This window comes from Strix aluco, chromosome 25, assembly GCF_031877795.1.
Source record: "Strix aluco isolate bStrAlu1 chromosome 25, bStrAlu1.hap1, whole genome shotgun sequence".
NCBI lineage: Eukaryota > Metazoa > Chordata > Aves > Strigiformes > Strigidae > Strix > Strix aluco.
In genome coordinates, this window is record NC_133955.1 from 6,714,384 (window position 1) to 6,726,454 (window position 12,071).

The 12,071-nt window shown below is 55.2% G+C and overlaps 1 protein-coding gene across 2 annotated transcripts in view; it reads left to right on the plus strand.

Annotated features, from left to right (window-relative positions):
• Positions 1 to 2,619: 2,619 nt before the first annotated feature.
• RASSF5 (Ras association domain family member 5) overlaps positions 2,620 to 12,071 on the plus strand; it is a 32,510-nt gene continuing 23,058 nt past the window's right edge. Inside the window, exon 1 of one of the 2 annotated variants that reach the window (XM_074849956.1) lies at positions 2,620 to 2,923. In XM_074849956.1, the coding sequence (XP_074706057.1) occupies positions 2,620 to 2,923 (304 nt within the window). Of the gene's footprint in view, positions 2,924 to 8,882; positions 9,048 to 12,071 lie in introns of those variants that run through there. The other variant, XM_074849957.1, reaches the window with a different exon arrangement.

Consider the following 12,071-nt stretch of genomic DNA (forward strand, 5'->3'; position numbering starts at 1 on the left):
AAGCCTTTGGCCGAGCCTGGGCCTGCAGTGGCCCTTCTGGTTGCCCAGAAGTTGTCCCCAGCCCCTGAGACTCACGTTATGTGACAGTGCCCAGAGGCAGAGCTGCGGCAAGGACAGGGCAAGGGGGGGGTCTGCCGGGGGTGCTCCTCGAATTGAATGTGGCAGCAAATATTTCTAACCTCTGCTGGGAGACATATGGGGACATAAGGCAAAACGGTGCATCCCTGGAGCTGAACATCCTGCGGCAGCGCTGCCCCGAGCCTCAGCAAAATGAGCAAGGAGCGGCGGCTCCAGGGCTGTGCCAGGCTTTGCGTTCTTGTAAGAACAAGCCAAGTGCCCCCAGGAGCTCCCCCCACCCAGGAAACCTTCCTGAGTGCAATTTGGCACCAAAAATCCCATTCATTTTAATTGTAAAACCAACATCCTGACTGTCAAACCCAACTGCTTACTGTAGAAGAGGTGGAACTAAGCCATCACTTATAAGTTTTTCTCCCGCAAATTATTTTCTAGGATTCTCCTAGTTCTATAACGAACGTTATTTTTAATCCAGCTTGAGTTCACTGACATCCCCTGTAGGAACAGGGCAGGGAGCCCGGGCAGAGTCTCCTGCTGCACTTCCTTGGATTCAGTGGAGCTGCGCTGATTCGTACCAGCTGAGCGTTTGACCTGGAACATGTTTGGCTTCAACAAAAAGGGATTTATTTCTTGGCAAAAAGAAAAAAGAGTTTTCGCTAATAGCCCTTGTCATGCCTAAACTGCCATAACACAGCAGCTGCGAAGGGGACTCCCAGAATCCAAATGAAACACAAGTTTTCCTGCCAATGTTAATTAGTTTGTTGTGGTTTTTTTGTTTTTTTTTTCCCCAAATATTTTAACCCTTGGCCTAAAAGAGCTTCCTGTGCTGTCAGACCTGAATACCTGCAGAGCCAGCTGAGGATAACAAGGATCCCCTCTGCCTGGTGCTACAAAACTGAGACTGAAGGCATGCCCTGGGATGGCCCTGGAAAAGCAAACGTCCACAATGGTTTTAACAGGTTCCCAGCCAAGTGCCAGGTGGGTCTTTGCCCTCAGAAAGGGCGTTTGCTTTCTTGCAGGTGATTCCTTATACTATTAATTGGCCTGGGAAGAACACAGGATAAAACACCAAGTTTTTGGGAAACAATTTACCCAGGAATAAACCTGCTGCTGCTCTCAGGCAGGAGCAGAGGACTCATGAATGTGAATCAGGATCCTGACTGGGGAAGAAAAACGCCTTCCAAAAATTAATCTTGCTGCTTAGCACAGAACAAAACTAGAATTTTTCAAGCTGCATTATTGTTCCTTTAGTTTGAAGCTCTTATTAGTGACTGCTTACGGCGCTAGTCTTTTGTAACTCAGAGCCAGTGTTTTAATCTGTCCTTCAAATTAAAATCCTTAAAAAGGATTGAGATATCCTTGATTTATCCTGTTGTCAAGAATTCATGAGAGGCGTCAAATTCAGCTCCCCGTGAGCCCAGAAGCCAGGAGTCACCGAGCCCAGCCCTGCGCTCCCTGCAGCCACCTCGTCACCCGGCTGCTCTCATGCAAACTGAACAAATTCAGGGGCAGATCTGCCCGAGTTATGAATTTCAAACCAGTGTGACGGCGAGTGGCACAGGAGGGATGGTCTGGGTTAGACCACAGCTGGGGCAATGCGAGGCCGGTCTCGTCCTGCACGACTCGGGGTGACCGTGTCCCCCTCCCTGTGCGCTGGGCTCCAGCCAGACCCAGGGAAAAGGCAGCAGCTGGTTTTGTGGCTCCTCCAGCCGGTGGGGAAAGGGGTGACGGTGACAGGGACCTTCCACCAAGTGGTGATGGTGACACGGGGACCTTCGCATCCAGCCCTGAGTTCAGAGGAGGGGGGGGGGTCACTCCGCAATCAGTGGTAGAGCAGCACGCAGACCTGGGCCAGCCCCCCCCCACTCGTGCCCCCCTCCTTTGCCCACGGGAGAGCTTTGCACGCCGGGCACGGGTGTCCTCCGAGCTGGACCCTCCTCGGAGTCGCTTCCGAATTCAGCCGTAATATTTTCCTTTTCGCATTTCCCACAACCACAAGAGCCTCATCTGGGAGAGAGACTTTCTCCGGCTCCCTGCCCGCGGCGTCGCCCCGGAGCCCCGCTGTCCCCGTGGCGGGGGGGGGAATTTGTTCCAGCTGCCCTTACAGCCCCCTCCACGCACACGCGTGGGTTTGCACCGGCCGGGTTTAGTGTCGTGCTCCGCGCGTGATCTGACGGCTCCCGTGGGGGCAAAGCTGGGGACACGGGGAAGGGGGGGGGAATGTGGCCCTGGTTGCGCTTTGGGCTGTGCACCCCCACTGCGGGACCCAGATCGGGGCGGGGGGTTATCCCGCGGGGAGGGGAGCCCCCCGGGGGGGAGAATTTCCCCGAGGAACGCTCCCACGGAGGGGGGGGGGGGGGGGTGTCCACGTTGGGGGACGGGACCCACGGATCGGTCCTCCGTGGCGGGGAGGGGGGTGTCTCCACTGGAGGGGTCCCCGGTAGGGCCGCTCCGGGTCCCCACCCCCCCGCCGTGTCTCCTCCCCCCCCGGGACCGGCCCAAAGCGCCTGCGCTGCCCCACGCCCGCCCGGCGCTCGCAGCCCCATGGCCTCTCCGGCGGTGGGGCCGTGCCCCCGCCCGCTGCCGCCCTCCGTGCCCGGCTCCCTGCGCCGGTGCCCCCCCGAGCCCATGGGCGGCCGGTTCCCGGGGTCCCCCGGGGGGCCCAGGGCTGCGCGGCGGCGGCGCGGAGGAGCCCCGCGGTCGCTCCCCGACGTGCGGAGCATCTTCGCGGCCCCGCGGGAACCGGCGGAGCGCGGCCGCGGTCACCGCTTCGCCCCTCGGCCCCCGCGCCGCGGGTGGTGCGACCTGTGCGGGGAGGCGGTGCGGGAGCGCGCCCTGCGCTGCGACTGTGAGTGCTGCCTGCCCCTGCCTGCACCCTGCCTGCGCTTCGCTAGCCCGCACCCCTGCCCTGCCCGCATCTCTGCGCGGGTGCTTCATCCCGCGCTGCCGTCTGCCCGCACCCCTGCCCGCGCTCTTCCCCCCGCACCGGCCCCGCCGGACCCTCTCCCTCCCCTTCACCCCGCCTCTGAGCCCCCCCGACCCGCCCCGAGGGGACCGACCGGGGTTGCGGGGGGTGGGGGGGTCCGCACCGCGTTGGGCTTCATCGGGAGTTGCGGGGGGGGGTCCCCGGTGCCCCGCGGTGCTGCGCTCCGGGAGCTGGATGGGGACCGGGCCGGGGTCTCCCCAAAAAGGGTCCCTGGGGTCGGGGCTGGGCGTTGGGCACAGGGTGCGGTGAGGTGCTGCCGGGTGGATTTGGGAAAATGAAGCTTTTCTGGGAAAAAGATTATCGGTTAACGGGCAGGGTGGTGGAGGGGTTGGCATCGGCGTTGGGCAGCAGATCTCTGTGAGCAGGAAGGACTCGTGTTTGTAAAGCTTTACGCTGAGGTGTAAATCCCTCTAGAAACAGTAAATCTGTCAGACACCTTGTTTTGCCCAAACTCCTCGGGTCAGAGCGCTCACGCCGGTGAGCGTCGCTAAGACACGTGTTCCCGTGTCACTGGTGTTCCGCAGGAGAGATTAAATCTTCCCATCGCGTGGGAGGGGACACGGAGGGGCCAGATGAGGGGCCGTGGGTGCCCTGTGTCCCTGGGGTGCTGCTCTGGGGCCATGGGGCATCTGTGTGGTCCGTGGCCAGGGGTGACCCATGTTGGGCGTCGCAGCCGGGTGGGCAAGCGAGGAGGCCGGGGCAGAGGGGGTTCGAGCGAACGCGTGTCACGGGTAACTCAGCAGCGTGTGCCGCCAGTGAAACGGCTCCTGTGCCCCTCGTCCCGTCGGTGTGTCTCCTGCTGCCGGCGGGATTTGCTGGTCAGGGTCAGCTGAGCCTCTGGACTTTTTGATTTGTGCCCATAGACCGCGCGTAGCCAGGCGGGGCCGTGCGGGGCGAGGGTGCTCGGGGCCGGGGTGGAGGCAGGGAGTTGGTGCTGGCGGTTATTTGGGGTGAGGGAAGGAGCCCTGGGCCAGCTGCCCAGCTGGCAGCTCCCGAGGAGGCTTCGTTGCTTGTTTGTTGGTTTGTCTGGGGGGTTATGCCAGGCGCGTGCCGTAACGCCAGCCTCGCCGGGGCAATTAGTCCCTCGCTCAGCCTGTTCTGGTTCTTAGGCTTGGCTTTCCTTAGATTATGAATCAATTAAACGTTTCTAGGGGTGATTTGCGCGGCGCGAGCAGGGCTCTTCCACGTGCCTCCTGGTGCCGTTTGGAAGTGAGGGGCAGCTGGGAGAGACCGTGGCACCATATGGCCCTGCTGCATCGCATTAAGGTTTTAGCACTGACTGCTGTTAATTAAATGTAACCCAGCCGTCACCAGCACGACGTGACACAGGAATACGCCGGGGCTGGTGAACTTGCTGCATGGTGCGTTATTTGAAAGAGGGAGAAGTAAATATGTTTTGCTGGTGTGTACCTTTGCTTTCTGCCTGCTGTTCCTGATTAACTCCCACAACACCCAGTAAGGGCCAGTATGTTCCCTGGGGCTGGCGGCTTTGCTGTGCCTGGCGCACAGGAGCACATGTGGGAATGAACGTGCTTAAAGAAATATTATTTGAAGCAAAACAAACTTTGTCGGGGCTCTTGTCTTTCACCAGCCATCCTGCAAAGCTGTCACGGGGCTCACGTGTGCGGTGACATACTGGGCTGTGCGTTTTGAAGCAATAATTCACAGAACTGTGTGGTGTTGCAAATACTATAAATAATTGTTTTGAGGGACTCCTCCTCTGGCAGGATTTTTTTCCGTAGTTATATTGAAACAAATCTTAAATAATTCTATTTCCCTTTTTGTTTCAGAGGGGAATCATTCGGACTGTGGGAGTAGTTCTGCCTCTCAAATTCCCCAAATGTCCAGGCGGTGTTGCTGGGGGGGGGGAGGGAAACTTCAGTGGAGATGCTTGTAACATCTTGTGCATTCCCTGTCATCCCAGTAGCACATCCTTCTGAAAACACCCAAGAGCCGCAGACAGGGTGTGCTGTCCTCCCTTGGTGAATATTTCTTTTTCTTCTGATGCAGAGTCACTGCTTGTTTGCTTTTGACTTGCAGCCTGAGGATACTCAGGTTTTTGTTTGTACAATTCTGGCCCATTTTTATTTACATCAGATCTGGTTGTCTTCAGCAGAACAGGAAAGTGGTATTTCTTCCGCCTCCCCCCCCAGACGGTCAGGGTCCCTTTCTGTCTGTGCCCTGGGCACGGTGTCTGGGGCGGCTGGGGGTGGGACAGTGCCTGGCTCTAGCAAGAGGGGAATCAGAGCAAAGGGAAGGGGCAGGGGGAGCTGGTCCTGCTGCTGAGCAAGGGCGGGGATTTGGCCATGTGGTTTTCATGCCAACCAGCGACGCACTGAAACCCCCTCGGCTGCATTTCCCCTTTCTCGAGCGGCGTGGAGCCGTCTTTCCAAGATGAACGTGGGACGCGTGCTCTGTGGTTCCTCTTCCAGACGGGGGTCTGGTGGAAGGGGTGGGGGCAGAGACCTGTGATGTCCCGGAATCATGAAAATGATCCCCTTGGGTGGCTTTTCTCAGGCGTCTGACGGGCTTAGGCTGTCCCGAACCGGTCCCATGGCTCCAGAGCACTTTGGAGGTGGCAAACAGACTCTTCCTGAGGTTTTAGCTCAAGTCCTACCCACGGGTGCTGCGTCTGGGGCTGATGCAGATGTTGTCTGAGACATTGGGAGCCTTTTCCCTGCCTTTATTGGGAGCCATTGGGTCGGTCCTGTGTGTGACAGACATCAAACATGTTGCACCCATTGGCATCGGTGCGAAGGGATGGGGAGGTGGGAGCTCGGGAGCAGCTGAGCCCGGGCCGTCCTGCTGGTGTTTGTTAAAAATACTTGTTTTCAGTCTCAAAGTGAGTGCAGCTGGGCATGAGGAGTAGCTGTGCCATTATATGCTGTGTCTTGAATATCTCCTATCTAATGTATGGGGCTTTGTGCTGCTGGCACCTTTTGAAACCTGAATAAATATTAAAAGAAAAAAAAAATCTCACTGTAGGAGTGTAAATGTGTCCCGCTGCCAGCAGCTTTTCCTGACACGAGAGGCTGGGGAGAAGGGGCTGGGCGGGCAGGTTGCAGAGGTGCATCTTTGCTGTGGGTTTTTTTTTGGCGTTTGTTCTGGTGGGGCGGAGCGCAGCCATTTGAGTGCAGTGGTGACTAATGCAGCTTCAAAGCCTTCGGCGTGTTTTATTTCGCTTTTTGCTTTTTTTTTTTTTTTTTCCTGGCAGCATCACGCTGGTGACTCAGGGTCCCTCCATGCTGCACGGGGTGGGACAGTCACTGGCAACCAGGAATCTCGTGGCTTAAGGCAGAAAAATTATGTGAGAGCCTAACCTGTGTATGGGTCAGCTGCTTTGCTCCCTTTCCATCCCAGTTCACCCTGGGACGGACTGGTTCTTCCTGGGGGAGTTTCTCATCCTTGCTGTACCTGTGATGCAGATGCTGATTTGAAATTCCTGTTTCTGGTACTGCAGCCATTAGCAAAACCAGCAGTAAGACCCATCCCAGTGACCGCTCAGCGGCGTGTCCACTCCTTCCCCTTGCTCGGTGCTCTGGTTTGGCCGGGGTGTTTACCCCAGCATGTGCCAGCCCCCCATGGCCCTACCAGTGGGGCTTCCCCGTGCCCATGGCCTCTCTCGTCCTGGCAGCTGGGGATGTGATTTACCACCCATGTATTTCCTGGGTGGTGTTGATGAAGTCCCGTGGGGTTTTTCTTTGGCCCAGGCGGGTTAAGCCGGATGCATCCGCTGCAGGTGGAGTGACCATAAACAGTTTTGGTTTGTCTGTCAGTGGGAGCTGTGGTCTCCACGGCAGAGCCAGCTGGAATTGGGTGCCCTCCCCGATCGGCGGCGCGGGACCAGGCTTTGGTGACCACGGTGTTACCAGAACAGGACATTGTTGGCTGAAGTGCTTCTTTGCAAGAGAATCACTCCAGGTCTCGTGCTTCCCTGCTGGGAGGGCTGGCTGTGAGGCGCTGCCTCGAGGGAAACCCCGGAGCACGTCCAGCGCCTGCCTGATGATCTTGGTGGCAAATGCAGTCGTACCTGAAGTCAGATTTTGATCTGTAGATCTTGCGACATGGACCTGGTTCAGTAAAGCACTTCAGCGTGCATCTGGGTTTATGCCTCTGGTGTGAAGCCACCCTTATCTCTCAGAGCAGTTAATTCTGTGTTCAAGTGCTGCGCTGAATCAGGACCTGGTTCCTTCAGGAGCGAGTTGGTTAAACACACACCATTTCTCTTTCTTGTTTGTGGAGCAAACTACAGTTCTAATATCACTGGTTCTCAAGTAGCTGTTTGCTTAAGGTAATGGATTCTTTAGCAGGTGTGGACACTCTTAAAAAGCACAGCCCAGCCTCGCTGGGACAGGGCTCTGCTCGTGCCACTGGCGCTCTCCGGGACATGGTGGGTTTTCATGTTCTCTTCTTCCAAAACGTCCTCCCACGCTCTGTCGCGTCACTGGTCTTGGCACTGTAAATAGTAATTGCTGACAGTTCATAGGACCCACAGTACTTTGCATTTCTGTCCTATTTAGCTGGTCCAGACAGATTCCTGAGGCTTCTCCTGCTCCCAGGTGACTCGGGCAGGTTGGGATGGTGCTTGCCGGGCGGGTGCTGCTGGGGTCAGACGAGGACAGGGTGGGGTGCTGGGGTGTATCCCGCCCGCTGAGGCTCCCCGAGGCAGGGCGTTCGCTTACCCGGGGCCGATGGAGGTGTGGGGAGGGACGGTGACCTGCCCAGAGCCGTGTGACAGGCTGCCGGGGCTCCCGGAGCCGCTCAGGTCTTCAGGGACCTGTTTCTTACTGCGATCCAGTCCGGTGCCTCGGGAAGGATTTATGGAGAGACACACCAGCCAAGGCTCCAGCTCTTACTTTGCAGGTTAGTCTTGGGGCTGTCTCTTTTCTCCCTCTGCTTTGTTCCTGGCCCAGGAGGTTTAGTTGAGTTTGCTGGTCTTGGTGTGGGAAGAAGGGATGCGCGTAGCTGTAGAGATGCTGTATAGGTGTTGGGACAGCAAGGGGTGAATAAGAAAGTCCCCTGTGGTGTTTAACTCATGCTGCTTGGTGTGATTTTTAGGGTTAGTTAAATTTTATCTTTGTTACTCCCAGTATAAAAGCAAGAATGTGTTGTGCAGGGTGCTGGAAACCTGGTCTGTTTGTAAGAGGAAGGCTGAACAGAGAGGGGACAGTTGTGATGTAGAGGGTACAAAGTGACAAATTTCAAGCATGCTGTTAAACTGATGTTCGTGTCCCAGCCCATCATTTCACACTTGGTATAGCTGTAACTGATAGATGCTGTGAAAGAGCTGTAGGATTGATCTAAGCACCTAGCTAATGTGTGCAGAGTTTAAACCACTATAAATGTAGTTAATCTCAGTGTATTCCTTTAAATTAACCTTTGATTGAACATTGGGGACTTTTTTTTCCTTAAACTTTAGAAGGCTGCAGGGGAAAAGCCGCAAAGTGAAGAGAGGGTATTGGAAAGAGCCCTCCCAGCGTACGGCTGGGTCCTGCGCTTTCTCTCTCTAATCTCTTCCGTTGGATTGTTTTATCTTATCAAGCAAAAAGCCCCAGAAATAGAAAGTTTTCCATGGCTAACAGGACAAGCCCGGAGATGCACAAGCTCTGAGCTGCATGTTGCCTCATTGCTCAAATAATAAATAAATAAATCCGTCAAATGGCAGCAGATTGTAAATGGACAATGTCGGTGTTTTATCTCCGTGGGAGGAAAGGCCTCTCGTGGAAGGGGACGTAACTTGCACCGATGCACGTTGCATCTCGGCCGCGTTCGGCGTTGAAGAGCTGCCGGCCTGGCTCCGCGGGCCTGGGAGGTTATCGATCTCCCCTCGCAAGGATGACAGATGGGAAAGCGGGGGCAGCCGCTTGCTTTGGGCTCGTAACAAAGAGAATTCGCAAAATATTCAGGCATTTTCCCAAGTCAAAGTCTTGGTCTGAGGGACTCCGGCTGCTGAGGAGGCCAACCAGGGAGGTCTTGCTGGTTGGAGGTAGGTGGTGGTGGCGGTGGGTGTGTTTGGGTGTATTTGCTGCTGTGCGCAGCCTTTCTGCTGCTAATTAGGTGTAAGGGGGTTCCTGCGGTGCTGCCCCGTCTGTGCTGGTGACACACGGCCGCCGGGACCTGGCATGGGGCTGGCACTGGGTGGCTTCAGCTTCTCTGGCTCCTTCTGCAGCCCTGCTCTGGCAGGAGTGCTGCGGCAGAGCGCGGCTCGGGGCATCGGTGCTGCCCCTCACTTGCTGCTTGAAAGGGAAATTTTGGTAAATCGTGGCTCAAGAGCATCTGCCTGGCAGCTGGGTTTGCACTCCAGAGCTGCAGTGGTGCAGGGACCTCTCCGAGGGGTTGTGGTCACCAGCGGGGTCTCATCTGCTCTGAACAAACAAGAAAACCACCCTTGGGTTTTAAAGTGTTTGCAAACAACCCAAACCATCTGATTTAGACCTAAAACTGCTGAGACCTCCCGTGACGGAGCTGCAGACTTGAGGCGGGGCTGGGTCAGTGCCATGGGGGATATCGGAAAGCGCTTCATAGGAAAATTAAGACCCTTCCCTGCATTTGCTCTGTGAATTCTGGAGCTGGTGGCGATGCCGCAGGCCCCATCCTGTCCCCTCCTGGCAGCAGGAGACACTCGCCAGCTCTTACGATGTGGCAGGGCCACATCCTGCGGCCGTCCCTGAGGTCACCCCGAGTGACGTCGGGCGTCTCTCCGAGCGCGGGCAGAGGCACCGAGCCCTCGGTCTCAAGCAGCACAGCTTGCAAAATCAGAGCTCACGCGTGACCTGCGTGTCAAGGGGTGTGTGAGCCGGCCGGAGGATTCCGGAGTTCGAAGGCGAATGGCAGAAATCTCCGTTCTTCAGCATCGCCCACTTCCAGTGCTCAAACACCTGCGGAGTCTCGCACCGCTTTCAAAACTCACGATGTTTTATTTTTCTTTCTTTGTTGTCTCTGAACCTTCTCATAGAAGCTGGGTCACACCTTAAAGATTTTCCTTAACTTTGCTGATAACGGGAGCGTTTCTGATTTGCCTTTTTAAATGAGTGGCAGGATCCTTAAACCAGGAGCCAAAGCTTTAAGGTAACTCCTGCAATTTCATGATTCATTTTAACAACACACAAGGGTTTTTTGTAGCTTGTTTGAAGCCTGCCCTCTCAACAACACTCCTCCGGTCCCGTGTGTGCCAGAGCTGGCAGCTCTGGTCAGGGGGCAGCCAGGGTAGGGGGGTATTTTCACCAGGGCAGAGCAGTTGCCCATCACCACTGCAGGAACCACAAACTTGGCCAGAAATCAGAGTTTAAGAGCATCACAGGGGAGGTGTTGGGACACTTTAAACTCTTTCCATCCTAATTTTGGGGGCAGACATATCCAGTCTCCCCCGCGATGTTGCTGTGGGGTTGCAGGAGGTTTTTCTTTAGGTGAAAGCCTGGCTGGGGTCAGGTTCCTGGAGCCCCTGTTGTTGCTGGGGCCAGGATCTGGCCATGCTGCCACAGACCTGCGCCTTCTCCTTTTGTCTCCTTAGCCTACAGATCCGGGGCTTGCTTGTGGGTCGGATTGAAAGATGCCTCATAGCATCTGTGGTACTCGGGAGGTGGGAGTGGGAGGATGGGGTGGGCAGGGTGACTGCAGTCCTGTATTTAGGCATCCGGATGGGCATCTGTATTGGGCTGATTCAGACTATCCAACTTTATCTGCCTGAGAAACTTTATCTGTGGAGAAAGGGAAATTCCTTTTAGTCACCAAAGTTTTTTACGGTATCGTGATCTGACTCTTTCTTACAAAAAAAAAAAAAACCAAAAAAAACCCCCCTGCATTTCCAAGTGTGGCTTTGTTGGACTTGAATGGAAATTATCTTAAAGCATAAGTGGAGGCATCCTGCTCCTCTTGGCAAACCTGTCACGTGTCTGCTTCCCAAAGCCGTGCTGGGTTTCTAAAATTAGTGCTCCCTGCCGGATACTCAGTGATTAGGTCTGTTAATAGGTGACGGTGACTAAGGAGGTGTCATACTTTAATCCCATAAAGAAATGCCTGGCTGTGATGGGCCTGATCCGGAGGTGTACTTGGGAGCTGTAATTTCTGTGGTCTGTGTTATGTATTTCAGACCTCTTACCATGCTCCTCCTCCACCCGAGGTGCTCGAGCCTTCCCACCCGGGCAGGCTGCAGTCCCGGGGAGCGGAGGCAGCTGCCCAGATCTGAAAATCCCAGACCCAAATAGGCAGAAGGGACTTTGTGCTGGCGCCAGATGCTCAGGTGAACCTGCAGCTGGAGCATCCTCAAATTAGCACCTCCAGCAAAGACTTGGTGAATGTCCCCCATTAAAAGCCTGTTCCAGTTGCTCGAAAGGTCACGCATTAAATTACCGAGTAACTGTGCAGCTTATCTCTAATTAAAAAAAAAAAAGCAAGTCTCCCTCCTTTCCCCCAGGCTTACTTGACACAACTGACTTGGAACAGGAGAATATGATAGACAGCTCACGCCAGATGAATGATAAATGATAAATGATTTCCCTGTTTCCCCCGGAGATGGATGTTTTCCCCCCGCAGGCAGCAGCTCCCAGCAGTGGTTCAGCTCCTCTCATTCATTCTCGGGCGTTCCCACGTGTGAGCATTCAGCAGAGCTGAGCAGAAATCACTGTTTCCAGAGCAAACACGGGGTATTGCTTTGCTTTCCTGCAAGCCCCAGGTATTCAAAACCAATGACCCAAATGCTAAAGAAAAAAGAAGAAAAGAAAAAAAAATGAAGAGTGTTTAAAATACAAGCTCGCTGGCTTGGAGCAGGGTGGCAGGGCTGGTGCAGGGATGGGCACTCAGTCCCAACTCCTTCTGTGGAGTGAACACTCTTGCCTTGGGTTTAGGATTTTTTTTTTCAGGTCGGTGACCGCTCTGGAATTTTGGATAGTGTAAAAAGTAAATTTAATGCTGTTTGTACAAAAGTTAAAAATTAAAAGGATCAGAAGGGCCATTAAAGTGGGAGGAGGTTGTTAGCTGCAGTCAGGAGGGCTTGGGGGGAAAGGGCTGGGGG